This window comes from Talpa occidentalis, unplaced genomic scaffold (assembly GCF_014898055.3).
Source record: "Talpa occidentalis isolate TD23 unplaced genomic scaffold, MPIMG_talOcc4v2.1 talOcc4.11, whole genome shotgun sequence".
Classification (NCBI taxonomy): Eukaryota; Metazoa; Chordata; class Mammalia; order Eulipotyphla; family Talpidae; genus Talpa; species Talpa occidentalis.
The window spans coordinates 47,570,591-47,592,871 of record NW_023601104.1 but is presented as its reverse complement, the minus strand read 5'-3'; the positions used below and the strand labels follow the sequence as shown (position 1 = coordinate 47,592,871).

At 38.9% G+C, this 22,281-nt stretch overlaps 2 protein-coding genes and 1 long non-coding RNA gene across 5 annotated transcripts in view; 2 read left to right on the top strand and 1 right to left on the bottom strand.

Moving 5' to 3' along the window:
- Window positions 1-2,074, top strand: part of STRN3 (striatin 3) — an 83,334-nt gene extending 81,260 nt beyond the window's left edge. The window contains exon 17 of one of the 2 annotated variants that reach the window (XM_054689666.1): window positions 117-2,074. In XM_054689666.1, the coding sequence (XP_054545641.1) occupies window positions 117-286 (170 nt within the window). In that variant the 3' untranslated portion in view covers window positions 287-2,074. The remainder of the gene's footprint in view (window positions 1-116) is intronic. The other variant, XM_054689672.1, reaches the window with a different exon arrangement.
- Window positions 2,075-5,047: 2,973 nt separating this feature from the next.
- On the bottom strand, window positions 5,048-17,731 carry COCH (cochlin). Its single transcript, XM_037503177.1, has 12 exons — window positions 17,705-17,731; window positions 17,329-17,387; window positions 17,197-17,250; window positions 14,902-15,058; window positions 14,003-14,136; window positions 13,423-13,485; window positions 12,759-12,803; window positions 12,512-12,659; window positions 9,192-9,295; window positions 8,277-8,503; window positions 7,609-8,125; window positions 5,048-5,573 (listed from the first exon to the last, which is right to left on the bottom strand). Exons 2-12 carry the CDS (start codon window positions 17,363-17,365, stop codon window positions 5,398-5,400), a joined length of 1,662 nt encoding a protein of 553 aa, XP_037359074.1. The 5' UTR covers window positions 17,366-17,387; window positions 17,705-17,731; the 3' UTR covers window positions 5,048-5,397.
- A 2,995-nt stretch (window positions 17,732-20,726) lies between these two features.
- Window positions 20,727-22,281, top strand: part of LOC119238988 (uncharacterized) — a 95,735-nt gene continuing 94,180 nt past the window's right edge. For both annotated transcript variants that reach the window (XR_005123722.2, XR_008549731.1), the window contains exon 1: window positions 20,727-20,993. This is a non-coding gene — a long non-coding RNA (uncharacterized LOC119238988). The remainder of the gene's footprint in view (window positions 20,994-22,281) is intronic.

Below are 22,281 nucleotides of genomic sequence, written 5' to 3'. Positions count from 1 at the left end.
GTCTGAACTTCCCCAATTGCTGACAAACTTTTTAAAGGAATTGTTGCTCAATAACATACTTTATTTGTTTTTTGTTTGTTTGTTTGTTTTTTTTGTTTGTTTGTTTTTTTTTACAGGCCATGACTGTTCTATTAGATTGTGGAATTTAGACAGCAAGACTTGTGTGCAAGAAATAACAGTACATAGGAAGAAATTAGATGAATCGATTTATGATGTTGCTTTCCATCCATCAAAAGCATATATTGCCAGTGCCGGGGCTGATGCCCTTGCTAAAGTATTTGTGTGAATCAACCCAAACTCTCATCCTAACAACCGATTTACTTGGACAGAAAGAGGGTCTGCATCACTGCCATCAAAATTGTTACTGATATGACACTACATGTGCTCTACCTGGTGAAGGCTATTTGGGGCAGGCATAAGTTGGTAGAAATCACATCTAAATGTCAGGCTCATTAATTTAATTGTAATTACTGTATTTTGTGGGACGAAAAAAGGACTCCAGTATTTGTGGCCTATAATGGATATGAACTGAGCATATGTCTGTTTTTTAGATATCTTTAAGCCAGTGTGGAGTCTGATCTTACAAAAAGACTTATTTTGGACTCTGTGTGCTGCCTTAGGGTTAGGAATGTGGTGCTCTTGTGGGGGGGAAGTGAGCTCCAAGAGTAGCTTTTTTTCATCTCTTAGTGATCTTCTGTTTATCAGTTCAATGCCACAGATTCCCTTTTAAACTTATTTTGCTTTAAAAAAAAAAAAAGAAAATTTAACTTAAAATATTTTAGCATTAGTTGCACAAAATGTTTGGATAAAATTCTAGTTTTTATAAGTCTTTTTATATATTTAGCCTGTCACAACAGTGCTCAAGATTGTATCGAAGTTTTTCTGCATTAATACAACCCTAAAACACAGAGATCTCACTGACCCGCTGCCGTGTAACCACACCTTTTCCTTCTTTTGCCTAATACAGCTCAGCTAAGTCCTTCCATACAGATTCTAAATCTTCATCATCACATACTTGTCTTCTTTATAAACCAAGGACTATTAAGTGTATTAAAATGAAACCAATGGGGTTTAGTACTCCAAATGAACTCTTAAAAAGAAAAAAAAAGCTAATCTTGGCATCCTATCACTATGTGATATTTTGTACATCTTACTGTATTTACAAGTTTATTTATCAAGGATTATCCATCTTGCTAATAGCTTATTATTTATTTCACTTTTTGTCGGTCTTTATATCCTTTTATTAATGTGCTAAAGGAACCTGTATATCTATTTTGGAATTCTTTGAATAGTCTAAAATAGACTAAAAAAATGGAATATTTTATAGTTTAAGGTACAAACCAAGGTAATTCCCCCATATACATCTTGGTTTACCATGATTCCAAACAAAACTATCTTGTTTAAAAATATTTGGCGTAAAACTTTATTTGCATTACAAATAGGATAAAAAATAGTTGAATCAGGATACAGAAATCTGCTGTGTTTGGATTAGTTATCCCTGTTTTATTTTTTCAGATGTGCTTAATTTTATGGTGTAACTAAAGATTTTGTTTGTGTAATGCATGATTAAGACAATAAAGTATTTTTTCTAGTCTTCCAAAAAATTTTTCTGATCGGTTTGCGAGTTTTGATGAGTTTTGTAAGGTTTTTGTTTTACAAACTATGAATCAGCAAATTTTTAAGATTGTACCACTTAGCTAACACACAGCTGTTGAAAAATAATGTATATAAAATGCATATAATAAATATTAAATTGTGTACCTGTATGTTACTATTGGCTACATTATTTTGTGTTGAATAATAAAGTGCAATACTTTACTCTCCATCATTAAACTAGGAAATGGAGATAATTTCTCAGTGAGTCCTTCATTTTTATGCTGTTCTTTTAAACTTTGCACTGCTTATTGATATCCTAATAAGATTAGAATAATTAACAACTTAAGAATGCCTTTCTAAATTTCATTCCATTTGGGGATTTAAAAATTTAACGAAATAAGTTAGAAACTCAAACAAAAAATTAACCTCCTACAAAGATACAGTTGTAAATCATTTCCTTAAATATCCTGTTACTTATTAAATACGATTTTTAGTTAATAGTGTTGTCATTCCTATCTGGCCATAGCTTTTTCCACAAAAAGAATTTAGCAAAGAATAAACCGCATTTTTTATTAAAGGTTGTCTTTATAAATTTGGTAAGTATTAATATCTTAAAACTTTTTCCTTCAATAAATAACATCCTTTTTATTTGAAGAGAATTGCAAGTGGAATTAAAAGGTAGCAATAGAAAGGTGACAAAATTCTACTTGAATACCTACTGTAAAAAAAATTACATTGTATGTATATAGAGAAAGTTTTCATTTACCATAAAACTCCAAGTAGCAGTTATGCTTACTGTTGATAAAACAGTAAAACTTCAAAAATTTTCTTAAAATATTAATTTTGGGGATTTTATGAACTGAAGAGTCAATAAACAAAAGGAGTATTTTTTTCCTTTTTTTTTTAACTTTTCCACAGCTAGTACTATTTCAGGCAGCTATTGAAAATAATAATCAATAATCATTACTGTTTAATTGAAATGTGACTTCTTATTATCTCTTTCAGAATGTATTAAAGCTGAATGAAGATTAGTATATATGTTTATTTTTATCTTACCTACTTTGGTTATATTTTTCTCTATATTTAAACATTTGGAAGAGACTAAAAGTATGCAAAAAGAATGTCTTATTTTCATTTTACTTGTGTGCTTCCATTTGTGACTTATGGGAAATTACATAGATTCATTTGACTACTAAATAACTGCTTTGTACATAAAGTTTAAAAATATTTTTATATGCAAACTTAAATATGTTGACTTTCTCATTATTTAATCAAACTTCTTTCTAATTTAGTTATTCATGTACTTTTCTAATATTTCAACAAGTTATCCACTGAAAACCAGCATACATTTCATTTAATGTGTTAAAGTTTATAAATGAGCTAACATACTTGAAATTTAGATATGCCTGCTAAAGTTGGGGTATAAGTATTTTTTAAAATATTCTTATTCTCCTCCCTTTTAGTTTTTTATTTTGACTGTTCACTTGTAAAAACATGATAGTAATTTAGTAAAGTGATACTTTCTGCTCTCGCAACTTTTAAGTGAAGTATTAACTTCCCAGGTTACCTCAGATACTGCACAAATTTGTCCTTTATAAAATTAAAGAGAAAAAAATCTTTTAAAAGAGCTAATAACTGGAGACTGGATTTCATTTAGGTTTAAATTTTTACGGGGTACTCTCAGCTAAGTGTAGCCATTGTTTATTTAAATAATGAAAATTGTCCTTTTGTATGATTTGTATTTGCAGCTTCTTATAAAAAGTGGGGGAGGGCCTCCTTGGTGGTGCAGGGGTTAAAGTCTCAGCACTATCAGCTATCTGCCAGCCACTGCACCATGAATTCAATTCCCAGCCAGGGAGCTAACCCACACAGCTTAGCAGATCTCTCCATTTTTGCCCGCTGCTCCACTCAGCAGTGTATTTCAGTAGATCTGCCTGTTCTGCTCCCCACTCTGTGGTGAATCTTTACAAACACCTTTCACCTCTGACCTACACCCCAGTTCTTGCATACATAAATAAAATCTTAAAAAATAAAACATTAAAAGAGGGGGAGTGTTTTTGTCTTCCAATACTGTTAAGTTTTTGTGTAGTGTAGAGGCAATTTCAATTCATTCCTTTTACATGAACTAAAAAATTAATCCTCAAAAGTTTCCTGGAGTGTATTATTTTAACCAGTTAACATTTTTTTGTAGATTAACTGGTTGTAAACCATTTCATTTAGGACTGGTGTATATATAAAGGGAGAAAAGGTGGTGCACAGGTGGATGAGGGGGTATGATAGCTCTGTCAGTACAAGGTAGTATGGGATAATCGAGCACCTCCATTTGAGGGGAGAGTTCTTGGTGAAGTCCCACTAGAGGAGTTCTGATGTTCACTGTTTTTTTATTTTAAATCCAAAAGGGCAGGTTTATTATAAATGGGAGAGAAGAATAAAGGACACTTGCATAGACATAAAGGGGCAGAAAGGGCTGCCCTGAAAAGGGACAGGTTTGCTAAGAGAGAGGACTGATAGTCACAGGTGGGCGGCCTTGAGGAGAGCTGCCTCTGCTGAGGAAGGTCAGTAAAGAGAAGCCCAGTTTGGTACAGGCAAGGCAGGAAGGCTGCTGCCTTGCAGAGAGAGTGTTGATGAAAAGGAGCAACTGCATAGTCATAGGTGGGCAGAAAGACTGCTGCTGATGTTCACTTTTCTTGGGAACCATCTTCATAAGCACATTTAAGTAAAAGTATTGTTAATTACAAAAAATTTGTTGAATTCAAGTAATTAAAAGTATCTCATACTAGGTCTCATATTAGGTAGCAGTTGTTATAATCCTAGAACAGTAAAAAAGGAAATATATGCATACATTATGCAAAGATGAAAAAAGATGTAAGAATTATATAAAATAAAATAATTCAAATATGTTCTCACCAAAAAAAAGGAAATACACTTATTACATGATTTTAAGGCAATTCTTTCCAAATGAACTAGTGAATACAGAATTTTTACCATGTCCTATAAAGAGGCGTTGGAGTAAGAAAAAGACATCTTAGAATACTCGTCACTAACAGTTTTATTGTTAAGTATTCAACTATAGTATTTTTTCCTGCAGGTCTCCTATTTGAAATAGGTGGGTTTTTTTTTTTTTTTCTAAAAGCTAATTAAAGTATAAGTGGCAAGTAAAAATTGACCAGTTTAACATTTTTTTAAGTGTATGGGTGACTTTTAAAGTACAAGCTAAATATATCTGTACACATATAAAATTAAGGATATAAATAGAAAAATACCAGACAATCCTATCTTCAGTGTAATTCAGTTATGTACACTACAGAAGAAGCTTGACACATAATTATAGCTTTTTTGTATATCAAGTAATAGCTCTTGTTGGCTTTAAGACAGCATCTACTTGGGTAAAAATGCTTTCTATTTGTTTCTTTTTCCTTATATTCAATACAGAATGATTAGAAAAGGAATATTGCTTTTGTTCTAAGTATCAAATTCTTTTATTAAGAGCTCTGGAATTTGCATATGTATACATGTAGTAGGCATGTTAGAACTAATATTTTAATCCATAATATCTCTTCTTTCCTGAGTTTCTAAGAGTCATGATTATGAAGCTTCAGCAGAATGTTTTGAACAATTAAGTCTAAATTGTAATTAGAAAGTAGTAGCTTTAAATGAATGCTTGTTTGTTTAAAATAGCTGTTGACATCTTTAATAGTTTTGTATCTCATCCTAGTAATCTATATATTGTTGCAGCATTACAAGAATACACTTATACATTTGGTGCCTTGCACTTTTCTTTCAGTTGTCAAAATGTCATCATTACTGCTGGGAGTCTAAGAAATCTCTACAAATTCCTCTGATGACATCAGAAACAATGGGTTCTAATCCTGTGAACTCTCTTGTGAAGAAAGCATGTGATTCCTTTGGCTTAGAAGCCATATCTTTCAGGTCATCCAGAGGTGCCCATGCCACACCAACAGAGAAAACGGTGATACCTACAATGAAAATATTTTAAAATTTAAAACCAAGTTCCAGGTTATATTTAAAATTAGGTATTTTTCACACATTAGAACACAATTGCAGATAAAACTATTAATGTCTGAAGACTACTATAAATACTAGGTTTGACAGTAGCTGAGCAGTTGGTCAAAACCAGGTTTGCCACCACTGTAATTGACCACAGTAGCATAAAAGAAATCATTACGATCACTGATAGGAAAAAAATCCACTCATAATAGGACACAGAAGTAGAGGGAACTTTCTTAACCTGATAATATCTAATGAGTAACAGACCAAATGCTACAGCTAACAGATGTAGTGAAATGAGACTGCCTGCTATCAGTACTACACGCAGTTATACTAGAGCCACAGCCAATACATATAAAGAATGGCACAAAAATGGAGTACATAAATGGTGAAAATTTTTAAGATTGTTACATTGTCAGAAATGTGACTGGTACTCTGAAAAATAACCCTTCCATTTCAATCATCATGTTACATTGGCAAATTGATCAGTTGTCAGAAGTTGTGTTTAATCCCAAAGCAAAAATCTGGCAATACGAACAGTGAAATGTATGAAGCTAGAATGGTTTCTTTCAGTTAGATTGACACATGCCATCTGCATTCCCTTGAATTACTAGAAGGTTTTTAGTCCAGCTCTACATTTTGGTTAGGTATCTTACTACATTAGTGTGATGTTCTGTATCAGTAACCCCATTCTAGCGCTATAGAGTGCTCAGACTTGTGAATACCCAAGATAAAGATAAAGCAAGTTTAGATGATGTAAAAGCTACTTGAAACAGTTTCTGGTAACCATGCAGCCAATCCTTTCTCCCTGGCAAGAAAGAGGAAAAGTCAAGATCTACCCTCAGTTTTCCTCACTTTTCGTTAACATGTTCAAGTTCAGGTCCAATATAGAATTACAGTTAAAAAAATTTTTGTGACCTGTCCCTAAAATTTTTGTTTTTTTTATAATTTTCATCAAACTAGTGTGGCCCAACCTCTTGAAGTTCAATTAATCACAGGGAAAATTCATTTGAATTAGGCCATTTCATTTAGCCTCAATTCACCCCTGTTAACCACAAATTAGGTCAATAAGCTATGTTCTTCAGGAATAGAGCTGACAAGTCTTGAAAATAGTTGCTAAAATATAAAATCAAGCATACGTAGTTTTAAGTTGCATGTGTCAGTTCTCTATCCTACTTAATATTCCATCGATACCCCCAAATTATGTAAATACATAGCAGTGGGGCTAATTTTTAAAAGGTAAAAGTTTAAATCGTAAGAATTAAATAGGGAAGATGACAGGAAAAAAAAGCAAGACTTGATTGTTCCCTTCCAAATTAGCTTTTTTGTTTTTAAATGAGTTGACTACTGAGTTAAGTGCAGGAAATGTAACCTTAGCTCTTGGTTTTCTTGATCTCAACACATTATGTTAATGTTTTCAAGAGTAATGTTTGCCATAAGTGATATTAAAGAAGGGGTAAGTGAGGAAGGAAACCATTTTATACTCTTTCATAACATCACAGTGTTCATGATCTCAAAAAAAAAAAGTGTAGATGGAATAGGATTAAAATCTGTGGTGACTCATTTTAGAAAACTCACCAGACTGATAATTTTTGAAAGGCTAGGATAAATTTTAAGTAGATTGATACTACATTAAGAGAAGCTGACCAGGGAAAGGGGCAATATTTCCAATTTTGAGCCAAACATGGCCACGTATTTCCTTGACAAAGTTTTTATGGCAATTCCCCCAACAATACAATGGTTATGAGTGTAGATTCAGCCAGGTTCCTGGGTTTGAATACTGGCCTCATCACTTATACTTGCTGTTTGAATTTGTCAAAGTTTATTTCCTTATCTGTAGACTGAAATTGTAGGGCAGCTTTGACAAGTCAGTTAATACTGGGCAAAGATTTCAGAACAATGATTTTCACACTGCAAGTTTTTGTTCAGTAAAATAAGTGCTTAAATTTATATCTGATCCTAATTTCATTCAATCTCTCAATTTCCAAAGGAGAAGGATCTTACCTGCATCATGTGCGGCAGCAGCAGGGCCTCGAACATCATCATAGGACTGCCCATCTGTGACAATTACCAGGAAGTTCTTGTTGGGGCTATCCCTTATGGGACCAAACACATTTCTGACAGTAAAGGAAATCGCATCACCAGTAGCTGTCCCACCACTCATATAGCGAATGTTTCTGATAACAGCCAAGATGTTCTCTTTGGTGCTATAGTCAGTGAAACTGAATTCTGTGCGCTGATCATAGGTAAACTGTACAGCAGCTATTTTTGCACCAATGTCTGAGATTTCAAAAGTCTTCGCTATGTTGGAAACAAATTCCAGAATAAGGTGGAAATTACTATCTCCAACACTACTGGAGCCATCAATTAGAAATGCAATGTTCACTGAATTGTAACAGGTCTTGCTACACATCATTTGCTCGTGAGTGCACAGCTTCTGTACCAGAGGCTTTACATATTTTGTGGTGCCAAACCAGTTGGGCATGTGGTAAGAGAAGAAGCCATTATTCCGACAGACAGCCTAATGTGGGAGACAGAAAGATAATCAATGGGGTCAAGCTTTAGAATTACAGAAATATTTTAAATAGTCTAGATATGGACCGATCAGCACTACACCTAGAGTCCCAACACTGAATCACTGCCATAACCAAAGACACCGCTCATCTCCTTACCTTGTCAACAAATGCAACATCCTGAACCATTCCCAGTTCTTCAGGGATAGGTTTGGCCACAGAGACTATAAATACATTGACACCAAACTCTCTGGCCACAATTCCTGCTTCCTCAATGTCATCAGAAGGCCAACCATCAATAAATACCACCACCACTTTGGGGATCCCTTTTCTCACTCCAGAGTCTGCTGTGAAGAATTTCTGGGCGGTGTGTTTCAAGGCTTTTCCTAGGTTAGAAAATAGAAAATAAACTGAAACAGTATCACTGCTCAAATGACATTTCTATATCCCTGTATCAATCTGATGCCATTAAGTTTAAGAATTTAACTTACATAGAAATTGGTTCTGTAATAGACACATACCAGATGGGAAAGTTTAATTATCCATCAGGCATGTTTTTTTGTCTTCATAACCAATAATACTTCATTATCTCCCAGAAGTCTCACATTTCATTTCCTCATATCACTGGTCAGAACACAAAATTTGACTCCTGCTCTTGTACTTGTGCTCTATCCCTCCTCTTAGTGACAGATTAGTACTTCTAAAGACTCAGAATAATAATTTTCTCTAAAAGGGTCCACAGCGCTGCTCTAGTTCTTGCCATCACATTTGCACACATGCATTCAAGTCTGTTGGTCTTTGCTGCTTTTTTACAAACTAAGCAGTTTTCTAAAGTGACATCTGCCCTATGCACTATAGGTGTATAAATCACAAGGCATTTATATATACATATATTTATTTAGGTTAACCCTTTGGTATATTTATCTCAAATGGTAAAGTGTAGACCTAGCTAAGATCCAGTACCAGGAGGTAGAGATTCACATAGGCTCATACAAAATGCCATAATACTGTTTTTACAAGTCGTAATTCATAACCCTGTCCTGTGTTATCTACTAGGTGCAAAGCTCTACTTACCTGTATTGGAATTACCCCCTCTGAAACCTACTTCCTTTATGGCAAACAAAACATCTTTGGCTGATGTAAAGTTTTTCAAGTAAAATTCTATCTTGGGGTGTTCACTAAGTGAAAAATGAAAACAGTGTTATCCATAGAGTATTGAAAAGGTAAAACAGGCAAATTATATAACTTTAAGAAAGTCTTTAAATTAGACAATGCCCAAGTTTCTTCTTAGTTTCAACTAAGCAGTCAACTAAGGCATTGCATCCTTGCTTGAAATTTCTTCTTGAATTTTTAGGGATATTTTAGGAATATAACAAAAGAAAATTGTTACCTTGAGGATTTATTATACTCTGGGAAATATGCTAAATACATATATGTATAATCTCATCTAACTCTACAGGGTAGAAGTTATTTCATAAATGAAGAAACTGAAAAAAATTAGGTAATTTGCCCAATAAAAATAGCCACATTTTAATAAGGAACATCTGAAACCAGGTCTGGTTTCATGGCACTGGGTTTCATAGAAGCCTGCAGAGTTGGGCACCAGACAGCTGGAAGGTGGTGAGATCTACCCCAATGAGGGACTGTGGAAGCACAGAACATAAGTCCATTAACCCAGGTCTCTGGTCAGAAAGGCGATTTAAATGACACTATGACTGACATTTTTAAAATAAGAAATGTTAAAAGGAAATGAATTGCAGAGTATTACAATACTGACTTTTTTATTAAGATGTCGACAGCCAAATTTTAAAACTACTATAACAGATTTATGATTTTCCATAATTAATAATAAAGCAATTTTAGCTCACTTTTGTAACTGTTCTCTGTTCATTAGAGACTATATTGAGTAAAAACAAGGCACAATTTCTTGTGTTTAGTTTTTAGATAAGTCATTTCATAAATGCAAAATTTTAAGATCTTTTCATTATTTCATTTTGAATTACCATTATGTCAGGATTTTTGAGGAACAAGCACTGATTCTATTTCTGCATATGTGGTAGCATAATTTCTTTATATTTAATGGACTGTTAGGTCACAAAATCAGATTTAATGGGTTGATAACCTTTTCACCTTATGATTACTTTTACATCTTTAATATGGTCAGCTATTCTGCTTAAATGTATAACTTGTCATATAGTTTATTCTAATGTTCTTCCTAAAATAGAAAAACTATAAGGCAAAAAGTATATTAAAGAAGCAAGTCTTTGTATGTGTTTATAAGTCTTTGTTTTTATAAGTCTTTCTTTGTCTTGAAAAAGAATTGGGTAAAATTAGTAAGGAACAGTATAAGAAGAAAAGCATTTAGGGAAACTTGCCCTCTGGGATGATGAGATGTACAATAAAGCTACAATATTCAAAAAGATGTAAGAATTGGCATATAGATCATGAAACAGACTTGTCCAAACTTATACATAAAATTGATGTCATTAATCAATGGAATAAGAAATCTCTATTTAAAAAAAGTGTAGGACAAATGGTTAAATTATATGGAAAACAACAAAAAGATAAATTTCACATCCAAAAAATCTAATTAAAAACCAATTTTAGAGCCTCCCCTGGTGGCGCAGCGGTTGAGCCTAGGCTGCGAAGCTGCCTGCAGCCTCTGCAGCACCGGTTCGATCCCCAGCTGCTGGTGAGGGTCCCATATGGCGCGACAGACCTCTTCTGCTCTGCTCGCTGCTCCTCTCAGCAGTGTATTTCATCACTCTGCCTGTTCTGTTCCCTGCTCTGGCTCTGGTGAATTCTCTCACCCTCCCATGCTTCTGACTGTACCCAGTGCTTGTATAAATAAATCTTTAAAAAAAAAAAAAAAAAAAAAAGAGGGGCCTCCCTGGTGGCGCAGTGGTTGAGCGCTGGGTTGCGAAGCTACCCGCTGCCTCTGCAGCGCCGGTTCGATCCCCGGCTGCTCCCCGGCCACCGAAGGAGGGTCCCACATGGCGCGCAGACCTCTCCTGCCGCCCGCTGCTCCCCTCAGCAGTGTACTTCGGTCCTTCTGCCTGCTCTGCTCCCCGCTCTGGCTCTGGTGAATTCTCTCACCCTCCCGCACTTCTGACTGTACCCAGTGTTTGTATAAATCAATCAATCAATCAATCTTGTATAAATAAATAAATCTTTAAAAAAAAAAAAAAAAAAAAAAGAATTGTAGGGCCTCACTGGTGGCACAGGCGGTTGAGCACAGTACTGTGAAGCTGTTCCAAGCCTTTGCAGTGCTGGTGCGATCCCTGCCGGCCATGGAGATACCCACATGGTGCAGCAAATCTCTCCTGCCTTGCCCGCTGCTCCCCTCAGCAGTGTATTTCAGTCAGTCTGCCTGTTCTGGTCTCCATTCTGTCTTTGGTGGATCCTCTCACCCTCCCGCACATCTGGCCTGTACCCCGGTTCTTGTATAAATAAATAAATCTTTAAAAAAGAAAAAAAAACAATTGTAAAAAATAAAAACAAAATATAAGTTGATATTTGGAATAGTAAGTGATACCCTTATGCACTGCTGACACTAATTTGAACTGGATCACTTTGCATCAGAAACCTTATATGTCAGAATTCTTTGGCTCAATCTCACTTTTAGGAAACAGCCTAATGAAGTCACCAAAGAATGCAAAAGGATTAAAGATGTTTATCACAATGTAAAGTGTAATGGTGAAAAAGTAGAAGAATGGCTAAGGAATTATGCAAAAGAATAGAACATTACAAAATACCATTTTTGAAGAATATTTATGGCATGGTAAAATGCTCAAAATGTTAAAGGATGAAAAAACAGAATATAAGATCATTCTTATAGACTGAGCTTTTGAAAAATAAGTACAGCCAAATATTTTATTAAAATACTGGAAGAGAGTAAAACCTTTTACAGTTCATGATATCTTGGGGAAATTTGTTTTTTCTGTGCTTTTTTATGTTTTTCAAACTTCCTATAATAAGCACATTAAAATTCGAAAAGTCATATTTTTAAATGAATAAAAACACACTTAAGATCTCTAGTCAGTGGAATATGGAAAAAGCTAAAAAGAATAATGACAGAATAGAGAGGAGAAATAGACATCACTGCTGCTTCACAGAAGAAAGATTAGGAATTAAGCATCGTCGTGTGCAGAGGTAATTTGTATGAACAATAAGATCTTTTAATCTATCTTCTGGTACTCATATAGGTAATATATAATTCTCTAAATCATTTTATTTCGAAAACAAAGCACTTAGATTTACCCAGGCAGTCTTAAATCCTGAATTTATAGTTTGGAATCCAGATTATTCAGAACTCACCATGTTTATATTGAACCTACTTAAAGGATTGATCATTTGTCATCATTCACGTCTCCTCATTTTAACTAGGTTGGTACCTGGCTTGAACAAGGCCGACGTGTGGTCCTTCTGTTCCAATTCCCAACATTAGAGCCACTTTCCCAACAAAATTCTTCTGTAAGTTAAATCGGCGCTGCCCAATATTAAAACTTCCATCGATAAGAAATGCTATGTCTGCTTTACAGTCTGTGGAGACCCAAACAAGTCTTTATTTAAGCAGTTTCAAGAGGAAAGAAGGAAGAGAATGTTTTTTCCCAAATGGTATCTGGGCATTTGTACTCTTACCTTTATTGCCAGCTTTCTTCTCAGATGTTTTCTTGAGTCGTTTACCTGAAACAAAGTAAACAATTGACATTAGCAAACGGAAAACCAGTTCCATAACAAGAAGCCCAAATGGAGAAAAGCTCATGATGAGCAGTACCATTCTTGAAAAGATGTCTTCAATTTTAATTTCCTGATGATTTTCTGGATGGAAGACACAGTGCCCCCAACAAAGAAACAATTCGGGACAGTAGCTGTCTGGGACTTTAATATTCCAAACCCACAGTTGAGATAGTATTAGAAACTCACAGATTCTAATGTTTTTAATTTCTTTGATTTTAAAAACTGCCACAGTCTTAGAAAAGAGATCCCAGCAATAGAAACACACTAATTTCTTTTGTTCATGAGACAAATGAGAAGTTCAAAATACTTTAACCAGTTATTGGGCATGGCTAATCAAATCAGGGAGAAATGAAGAAATGGCAGAACCTCAAAAAAATGTTTGGTGGTAGAGCTATTAATTAAAACTGAAGAATAAGAAATTTGAAATATAAAATTGAGTATTTCCTATGTAATACAGCAGCAAACAAGATATTTGCTATTACATCAGTTTTTTTTAAAAAGGACATTTCTATTGCAACACATTTTTAACTTTCAAATGCTGTGCATTAAGTTCCATATTTCATACCTGTTGGAGGACGTGCTGTGGACACTGCTCGTCCTGTAGCTTCCTGGGTACCACTTTTGCCTTCTGTTAAAATAAACAGAAGGGTATTATTTTCCACCTCTTTTACAATCATGGCATAATGAATCTAATTTAGAGTTTTATGGGAGGATAATTGTAATGTGAGTGATGGCATTTGCAGGAGTAATTGCTGCATGCTAGTTTCAAAGAACCAAAGTAGATCTTATCCATTATATTTTAAATGGATCAAAAATGGATTCATATTCATTTACTAGTTTTTCAATTTAGTGTTACTTGGTAAATGTCAGGATACCTGATTGCAAATAATTCAATTTTCCATTGCCATCTTCTGACAGCAAAGTTATTTTTCCCCTATTCACCATAATTTGGCTTCAGAGAATCATTAACCAAGTAGGTCCCCTGACTATAACCAGTAGTTGACCTATTCAGAACTGATCACAGATTTTTTTTCCATCAGAGTCAGAGATGAACTCAAGGAAGCAGAAAACTTCTTTCTGTGTGTGTGTGGGGGGGGGTGGATGTAATATTTACACAAAAGTAAAAACAATGTAATTATACCTACTTGTCACTGTGAAAGAAGAAGACCATCTGGAAAGGGTTTGCGATCGGATGCCATTGGCAACCACTGAGGAATAGTTTTCTCGACCTGGTAGGCTATAGATTCGCACAGGTCCTCCTGAGTTGCTAATTACTCCCCTGCAATACAGGAATTACAACTGAAACTGCACACTTTTTTAGGGACATCCAACTGACATAGTTTCACATTGCAGCTACTGATCTGATTAATCAAGAAAATAGGTTAGCAGGGAAGTCATCTAAAGATGTTGCCAGTTTAAAAAAAAAAAATGCTTACATCGGCACACAATCTGCCTGGGAAAATAGTTATCCGATGTCAGACTTAAGTGTTGATAAAAACACACTTGTATCCATTCCCTCTTATTACAGATAAGAGCACCAAACAATTTTCTATTTCCTAAGATATATACAATGTTGGACTTCATTTTAAAAAAAAAGGTCACACTGGCCATTTACTTGTAGGATAGCAGAGAGGACCCTGGAACGAGATCTGGACTTAAACAGCTTAAATGGTGACCTTGGGCAAGGTACTTAAAAAGCTGCCATAAAATTTTATCTGCCTTGTGTAGTTGTAGAATTGTGGAAGTTAAAACAATGGCTGGCGCAGTAAAAAATTCAGTGATACATTACATGAATCGGAATGTTTTAGAATCACAGGAATCTAGCTAGTGAGATAATACAATTTGTCTTTAGTGAGAAATCTTCCATTTTATAGTTGGTATTCAAGGAAATTCAGGAAAATTACATAAATTCTCCATTTTCTATGGCCAAATTTGACACCAAAAGAAAGAAAATGGAGTGAGGGTGGGTGGTTCAGATGTTTAACCAGGGAAAAGAAGTAACGACACACTTGCATTTCTCTCTCCCTGGCATATTTAGGCTTACCTGTGAATAGCGGCTCCACAGATGCTTGATACAGAAGCATATACTATGTTCCCAAACACGGAGAATTCTTCAAGAGGACAGCCTCCTGGGCAGAGGACATCTGTTTTCTCTTTCCTGATGTCTAGACCTCTAGTAAAGCATGTGATAGCAATGGGAACTGAAGAGAAAGGAGGGAATGTAGTAACCACTCTTAGGATTTTTTAGGGGAGTGGCAAGAGGGAGACAATCAAAAAAAAAATCTAAGTTTTACTTCCCTAATCTCTGCACTTCTTAAAAAAATTGATTTACTCTCCATTCTACACCATTCCAGATTTTAGCAAGCCAAAAACCAGTTTCCGTTTTAATTTATAGTCTTCAGCCACTGTACAGTCAAATGGGAAAATGTTCTCCGATTTTTCCTATCAGTTTGGAAACACATTATTGGAAATATATCAGAACTAGAATATAACTTCCATCATTGACATTCATCCTAGAAATATAAAAATGTCAATTCTGGTGACAACTGTGTATGTATTTGCCTGAGGAGAAGATAGTAAATTTGGGTCGAGTCTCTAAGGAATATTTTCACAGACATGTGAACAAACCTTTCTTGTCATCCTTTGCTTCAGCAGACCACTTATACCAGTTTTCCTTCTGAAAATTATATCTTAATTTAAACAACCCCAGTAAAAAGATGCTTCAGTTTATAGAATGTCACTTAGTTCAGTTATTACACAGATGAAAAAACATGGGATTAATTTACTCAAGGTTCACACAGCCCAAGGAGCATCCTGCAACTCCTGCAGGACAGGAAACAGTGAAGTTAGTGTCTGCACAATGGAACATTTTATCTGAATTGAAACTGATTATTTCTGTTCCAGCTCTGTTGAGAGAGGCATAAAAATGAATGCATTTTTAGAAGGAACTCTCAAGTTTTAGACAATCTGACAAAGTTTATTTGATGAATAAAGAAAGTTTTTACTACAAAAGATGCGAGGTAGAAACAAGCCATTAGTAGCATGTAACAAGCCATTAGTAGCATGTAAATTGATGTTAATTCATCAATTTACTGTGAATATTTGAGAATAAAGTTATTAAATACTATTTTCCAAACATAGGAAATTGTGGTTATCCAAATCTTTTTAAAACCAATACTAATTCAAAACACACTTTTTTCCCCAAGACATAATACTATCTGGTATCACTACCCAACTGAGTAGCCCGCATCTTACAATAACTCTCTTCTAGAGCTTCTGTGTTGAGTCTCCTGGCCTGTATCTTGGCCTGTAAATATCCATGGAAGGGAACACAGGATGGCAGCGTCAGTGCCAATTCCTTAACTCTGAAACACTCCAGGTAACTGGGGAGTTGAAATCCTTGCAAAAACAGTAACCTTATACCTAGGAATCTCATACCCATGCTCAAAAAACCTTAATCTTTCATTTTTAGTGAAGTCAGAAATCCCTTCAGCTGCCAAACATCGACTTTAGTGAGTAGTGGGGAGGACATGGGGCTATGCCAAAGAAAGCCCAATGCAATACTTACCTTCATTTCTATTTCAAGGAAAGCAAATGATAGATTTTGGGGAAAAGCTTGCCCTTTTTTATTGTAGAAAGCACACAGGGTCATACATCCATACTCAGACTTCTACATATGAAACAAACTCATTTTAGACTGTCTTGAATGGTTCACGAATTTTTTTTTTTTTTTAATAGAGATCACTTCTAGAAACACTGCCAGGGGGTAAAACGCAATGGGACAACGAGGTAAGCCTGTCTCAGACTTCGTGTCTTTCTCTCTGTGTCTCCCTTTGCGTCTCCGACTTTTGGTCCTCTCTCCTCTCCTCTCCCTCTCACCCCCCCCACCACCTTCTCCTGGCCGGCTTTGACAGTCTGAAGTCCGGTCTGGGGGTGCTTCTCCCTGATTCCAAACACAGCGAAAGACGGGAACTAGTGTGCCCCTCCGTGAGGCTTAACGGGTATCTCCCGCCTCAACCTTCGCCCGTCAGCTCGGCTAGCGGGGGGCTCCCGGGGTGCGGGTATGGGTGCGGGAAGGCTTCCTCCTCCTCTCCTTGAAAAGAAAGTCCCCATCCGACCCGAGGGTCCGCGCCCGCGGCAGAAAGCGGTAAGTGGAGTCGGTGGGCCGAGGCTACGCACGGAGGCGCGCCCACAACTGCTCCAACCTTCGCGCCCTGCAGCCCCGGCGCCGGGCACCAGTCCTGGGGCCCCATCCCGGCGCGACCCAGCAGCGGGTCCTCAGCCCCTCCCACCGCCTGCAGGCAGCCCGGTTTCCCCCACCCCGGACCCCGCAACTTACCCGCTCCCACGCCGCCCGCAGGCTCGGGCAGCAGCAGCAGCAGCAGGCACACACCTGCAAGGGAGGACAAGGGCTAGCTCCAGCGTGCACCCCGCGGGGCGCGAGGGAGAAGGCGCTGTGAGGGGCGCGTACCCACAAGGCAGAGAACCGGGATCCCGGGTGCAGACATGGTAGTCGAGGGATAGCCGCACCTGCGAGAGAGGGAGAATGCGAGGGAGGCGCCCGGGGAACCCAGGTCCCGACTTCCCCGCCGCACCGCCCTCGCCCACTGCTCCAACCCCGGCTCCTCGGAAACCTCGAGGCGGCCGCGGGAAGCGAGGAGCGCGCACACGCCGCTGCGCCCGAGCTAGCGCCCCTCTCGATCTGGAGGCGACGCTCCGACTGCAAATCGAGCTAAGCCCAGAATCGATAGGCAACGCCGGCCCCGGGGAGGGGGCTGTGCGGAGCCTGACAGACAGAGACCGGAGGAGAGACAGGGCGCGCGGGCGGGCGGGCCGGGGCTCTGCACCTGAGGGGACGCGCCCGGCTGCGCTGAGTGCGGAGAGCGCGCCGCCCGCCGCCGCTATAAGGCCGACCGCGCGCATGAGCACTGTGCGGGGTCCCGGGGGAGGGGGCTGGGAGCCGGGCCCCTCGGGCCGGGCGGCGGCCGTCCAGCCCCGCCCTCGCCCCCCCAAACGCTCCGGCCCCGGGCGCGGCCCAGCGAGGCGCCTCCCCCCGCGGCGCGCGGCTCGGGCACCTGGACGCCACGGCTGTCCCCGAGGGAGGCGCGAAGTCCGGGGCCGGCGTCCTGGGACGCCACTGGAGCCGGCGTCAGGGGCCGTGGAGCGAGTGTGAGGCGACGCGGGGCGTGCGGGCTGGGCCGCGGCGGGGGGAGGCTTCCTGACGGGCCGCGCCCCTCGCGGCGACCCGGAGACCCGCGTTTTCCTGGGCGCCGCCGCCCACTGAGCGGCCTTGGGCCCCGGGAGCGCTACCGCGTCCGCGCGGCCTCAGAACAAAACTTCCCAACTTCGCGGCCCCACTGGAAAGCAAGTTCCTTCTAATGTAAAGCCTACGGTGGGTTTGATAAACATATGCCCGGTATTTGTGTGAAACCCTGGCCAATGGATTGGTGGTTGTTTTTTAAAGACTTAATTACTTATGCATACAAGAGCTGGGGTACAGGCCAGAGACGCGGGGGCGGGGGGGGCGGTGGTGGTGAGAGAATTCACCAGAGACAAAGTGGGGAGCAGAACAGGCAGAATGACTGAAATACACTGCTGAGGGGAGTGGGGGGGGGGAACAGAAGAGGTCTGCCGCACCACGTGGGTAGCTCCCTGGCTGACTGGGGATGGAATTTGTGCTGCAGAGGCTGTGGATTGTTTCATAGTGCGGTGCTTAACCCCTTGCGCCACCAGGGAGGCCCTGGGATTGGTATTCTTTAGGCATCCAGCCTTCCCCTTGGTCTCTTTTGGAGTGGGAGTGGATTATACCCCTCCCATCCCCTCAGACTCACTTTAGTGAAATGGGTAGGACAACCCTTATGAGGTGTCCTGGGCACCTCATTACATTGGCTTTTTCTTCTTTTCTAGTTCAAGAAGGATATTTACGATTCATTGCCTTCCAAATTCCTAGACCTGGTGTCGAGATTGCACGTAATATGAGATGAGATTTGGTAATATGTCTCTCTCTCTCTCCCTCCCTCCCTCCCTTCCTGCCATCTCTCATCTCCAACCCCCTCCCTCTTTCCTCTCTCCTGATAACTTTTTACGGGTGGAAGTGGAAGAGCCAAATTCACGAATTCGCAGGACAGTGAATTGATCTGCTTGGCAACTGAGGAAGCAGACCCAGGAGAGGTTGCCTTATGCTGTTTTACTCAGTTTTATTTAGTCCAAAGAATAGAATTTTATTTAGGTCCAAAGACTAGTCAACAATTTGTATGCCATAAACCCATCTATTTTAAGCGTGCAATTGCCTGTTTTCAGAAGTGAGTTTATGGTTTTACAACCATTACCACAATTAATTTTACAAGACTTTTATCCCCAGAAGGACCCCTTCTGGCCATTGACAGTCAACTACCTCTCTGATCCCAATCTCTCTCTGCCTCTGTAGATTTCCCTTTTGTGAACATTTCGTAAAAGTGTAATGATAAAATATAAGACTTCATTTACTGAGCATAATGTTTTTGGGATTCATCCATGTAGCATGTATGAGTACCTCCTTTTTATTGCTGAATACTATTCCCATTCATTTTATATTATAATAGGAAAGCAAACCTACCACCACCACCTGGAAGCAAATATTGTAATAGTCTAATGATGAGCCTCTTGATCAGGAATGAGTCAATGTTTATACTAGTCAACTGGGGGGTCTGCCTTTATTTTATTTTATTTTTTATTTTTTTTTTTAACACTTTTTTTTTTTATTTATAGAGGCATGTTTTTATTTATTTATTTATTTGTTTGTTTGTTTGTTTTGTTTATACATGCACTGGGTACAGTCAGAAGCGCGGGAGGGCGAGAGAATTCACCAGAGCCAGAGCGGGGAGCAGAGCAGGCAGAAGGACTGAAGTACACTGCTGAGGGGAGCAGCGGGCGGCAGGAGAGGTCTGCACGCCATGTGGGACCCTCCTCCAGTGGCCGGGGAGCAGCTGGGGATCGAACCGCTGCGCCGCAGAGGTCGCCGGCAGCTTCGCAACCCAGCGCTCAACCGCTGCGCCACCGGGGAGGCCTGGTCTGCCTTTATTTTAAACCTTTACTCCCTGAATGTTTTCTGGGGAGAAAAGCGCATTAAATAACATTTGTGGACTTGGAGGGGGTGGGAATTGAGTTGTATTTTCATGACTTCTTTAAAGATTTAATCCTTTCCATGGTAGAGTTTCTCCCTTCTTAGAAATCCAGTAATCTAGTGACCACCCCTAATAATGTCCTTGGGGGAAATTTCAAGTCTGCAGGATAATTATAGCTGTCTTTTTTCATTATTGTTTATTGAGTGTCTTCAATCAAGGTTGGATAACCGCCTCCAATTAGGGTGGGTCTATTTGTCATGATACTACATAAAATAGGGGGAGTTGGCATCCAGGAGAAGTTACCACCCCACAGCTCAGCAGGCAGATACCTAGGTGGCCACAGGGGTGCATGCTATTCAGAACTCCCAAAGGGCATCACCTGGTTATGATGTAATAGCGCTGAGCCTTTTGGCAGAGTCCAAACTATGCAACTATTTCCGTGATTGACCCTGAGTCTGTGTCTATTAAAAAATAAAGGAAATACCTCATTGAGTTTCACGAGTTTACCCAAAGATACATTTTAATTATTTTGTTTTGAAACATTTAAGAGAAATTAATCTTTTTTTTATGTTTTGAAAGGCCAAGCAAGGAGGGTGTGGCAGGTGGGGTAAAATTTCTCTTTCTCCCTTAGTTTGTACCTTGTGCTCACCATAAGTATATTGAGGGGAAAATATCTGAACTTAAGAGGTAGTAGCTTTTTTTTTTTTTTGTGGTTTTTTTTTTTTTATAGAGGCATGTTTTTATTTATTTATTTATTATATTTGTTTGTTTGTTTTGTTTATACATGCACTGGGTATAGTCAGAAGCGCGGGAGGGTGAGAGAATTCACCAGAGCCAGAGCGAGGAGCAGAACAGGCAGAAGGACCGAAGCACACTGCTGAGGGGAGCAGCGGGTGGCAGGAGAGGTCTGCGCACCATGTGGGATCCTCCTCCGGGGCCGGGGAGCAGCCGGGGATCGAACCGGCGCCGAAGAGGCTGTGGGCAGCTTCGCAACCCAGCGCTCAACCGCTGCGCCACCGGGGAGGCCCAAGAGGTAGTAGCTTTTACTGTGGAAATATCTGAGAAGAGAGGAAAGTCAAGGAAATCTGAGAACGTTTAACTTTAAAAGACATGTTGTTAAAATTATAGTTTTGTATTCTATTGGGTGGAATTCCAGGGTATTGTACTACTAGGATAAACCTCGTTAGTTTATCCTGCATTAATTAAGAATATTTGATATTCAGAATTTAGACTAATTCCCCGTAGAGTATTGGGTTTCTAACTGGGCTACACAGTGAAATCACCTGGGGAGCTTTAAAAAGAAGTGAATCCTGAGTCCTCTGCCCCCACAAGAGACTGGAAAATAATTGACCTGGGATGGGGCCAGGGCATTAGAAATCTTTTAAAGCTCTCTGGATGATTTTAATATGCTCCCCCAGGTGCATAATACTTAGTTAAATATTAGAGGTTAAGCTAATAATTCTAATTTTTCATTCTTCTCTCATTAACTTTTCGTTAAAATTTCACCTTAAATGTGCCTACTGTGTTCCCCTGATAAAACATAGAAGCATCTTCTGGCCTGATGGTTGTTTAAAAACAATCCTTAACAGAAAGGTTGAAAGCTCAATTTCAAAAGTAATTTTCTCTGAGTGTGCTGTCTGGTCACATTTCTAACTCTGTGCAGAATGGGTAACATTATTAAGGGAGTGAGCTGCCTCCAAAACTGATATTCTAAGTGGAATCTGGAGGCTTTAGGATGCTGTTGACAGCCTTAAAAGGGTTTCTCAAGAATAGCATGCTATCTGTTTGGATTTGGCTCATTGCCACAGAGATGAGATTAGTTTACAGGTCCCCTCTGTCCTATTCTTACCTGATTGTGACTCTGTTGTTACCCTGAAGTTTTATGTTTTTGTTGTTATTTATTTAAAGAAAAATCAGTCCTGCCCCACCTCTTATACCACTTCAATTCCCCTGCAAACGTTACTGAGCTAATGCAATACGTAGTAACTCAGTTTTATTTCACTGGAATGACCTTAAATCAATTTTGTTCCCTTTTAGGAAGGCTACAGTTTAACCTACAGTATTTCATAAGTTTCTTTGATTGGTTAGAGGATAATCAGTTTAGAAACTCCTATTACTTATCTTATTTAACCTGCATCGTTGTTCATTTTATGTCTAATTTCCCTGATTTCCCTTCCTGTTTCACACATCAAGCAAGTATTTCTATCTAATCTTTCAGTTTATGATGATTTCTAGTAGTAGAATAAATGTTCGTAGTCTCTGAGGAGTGAAAATTTAAAAATTGATTCAGATAGCCTGTGACTTTCTTTTTCTGGGCCTCA

Excerpts from the sequence above, each read along its gene's own strand:
- COCH (XM_037503177.1), bottom strand. The coding sequence starts at position 17,365 with ATGTCTGCACCCGGGATCCCGGTTCTCTGCCTTGTGG. Across the intron at positions 12,660-12,758 it reads GAAGAAAGCTGGCAATAAAG|ACTGTAAAGCAGACATAGCA; the intron begins GTAAGAGTACAA and ends GGGTCTCCACAG. Across the intron at positions 8,504-9,191 it reads AGGGGGTAATTCCAATACAG|GAAAAGCCTTGAAACACACC; the intron begins GTAAGTAGAGCT and ends TTTCTAACCTAG.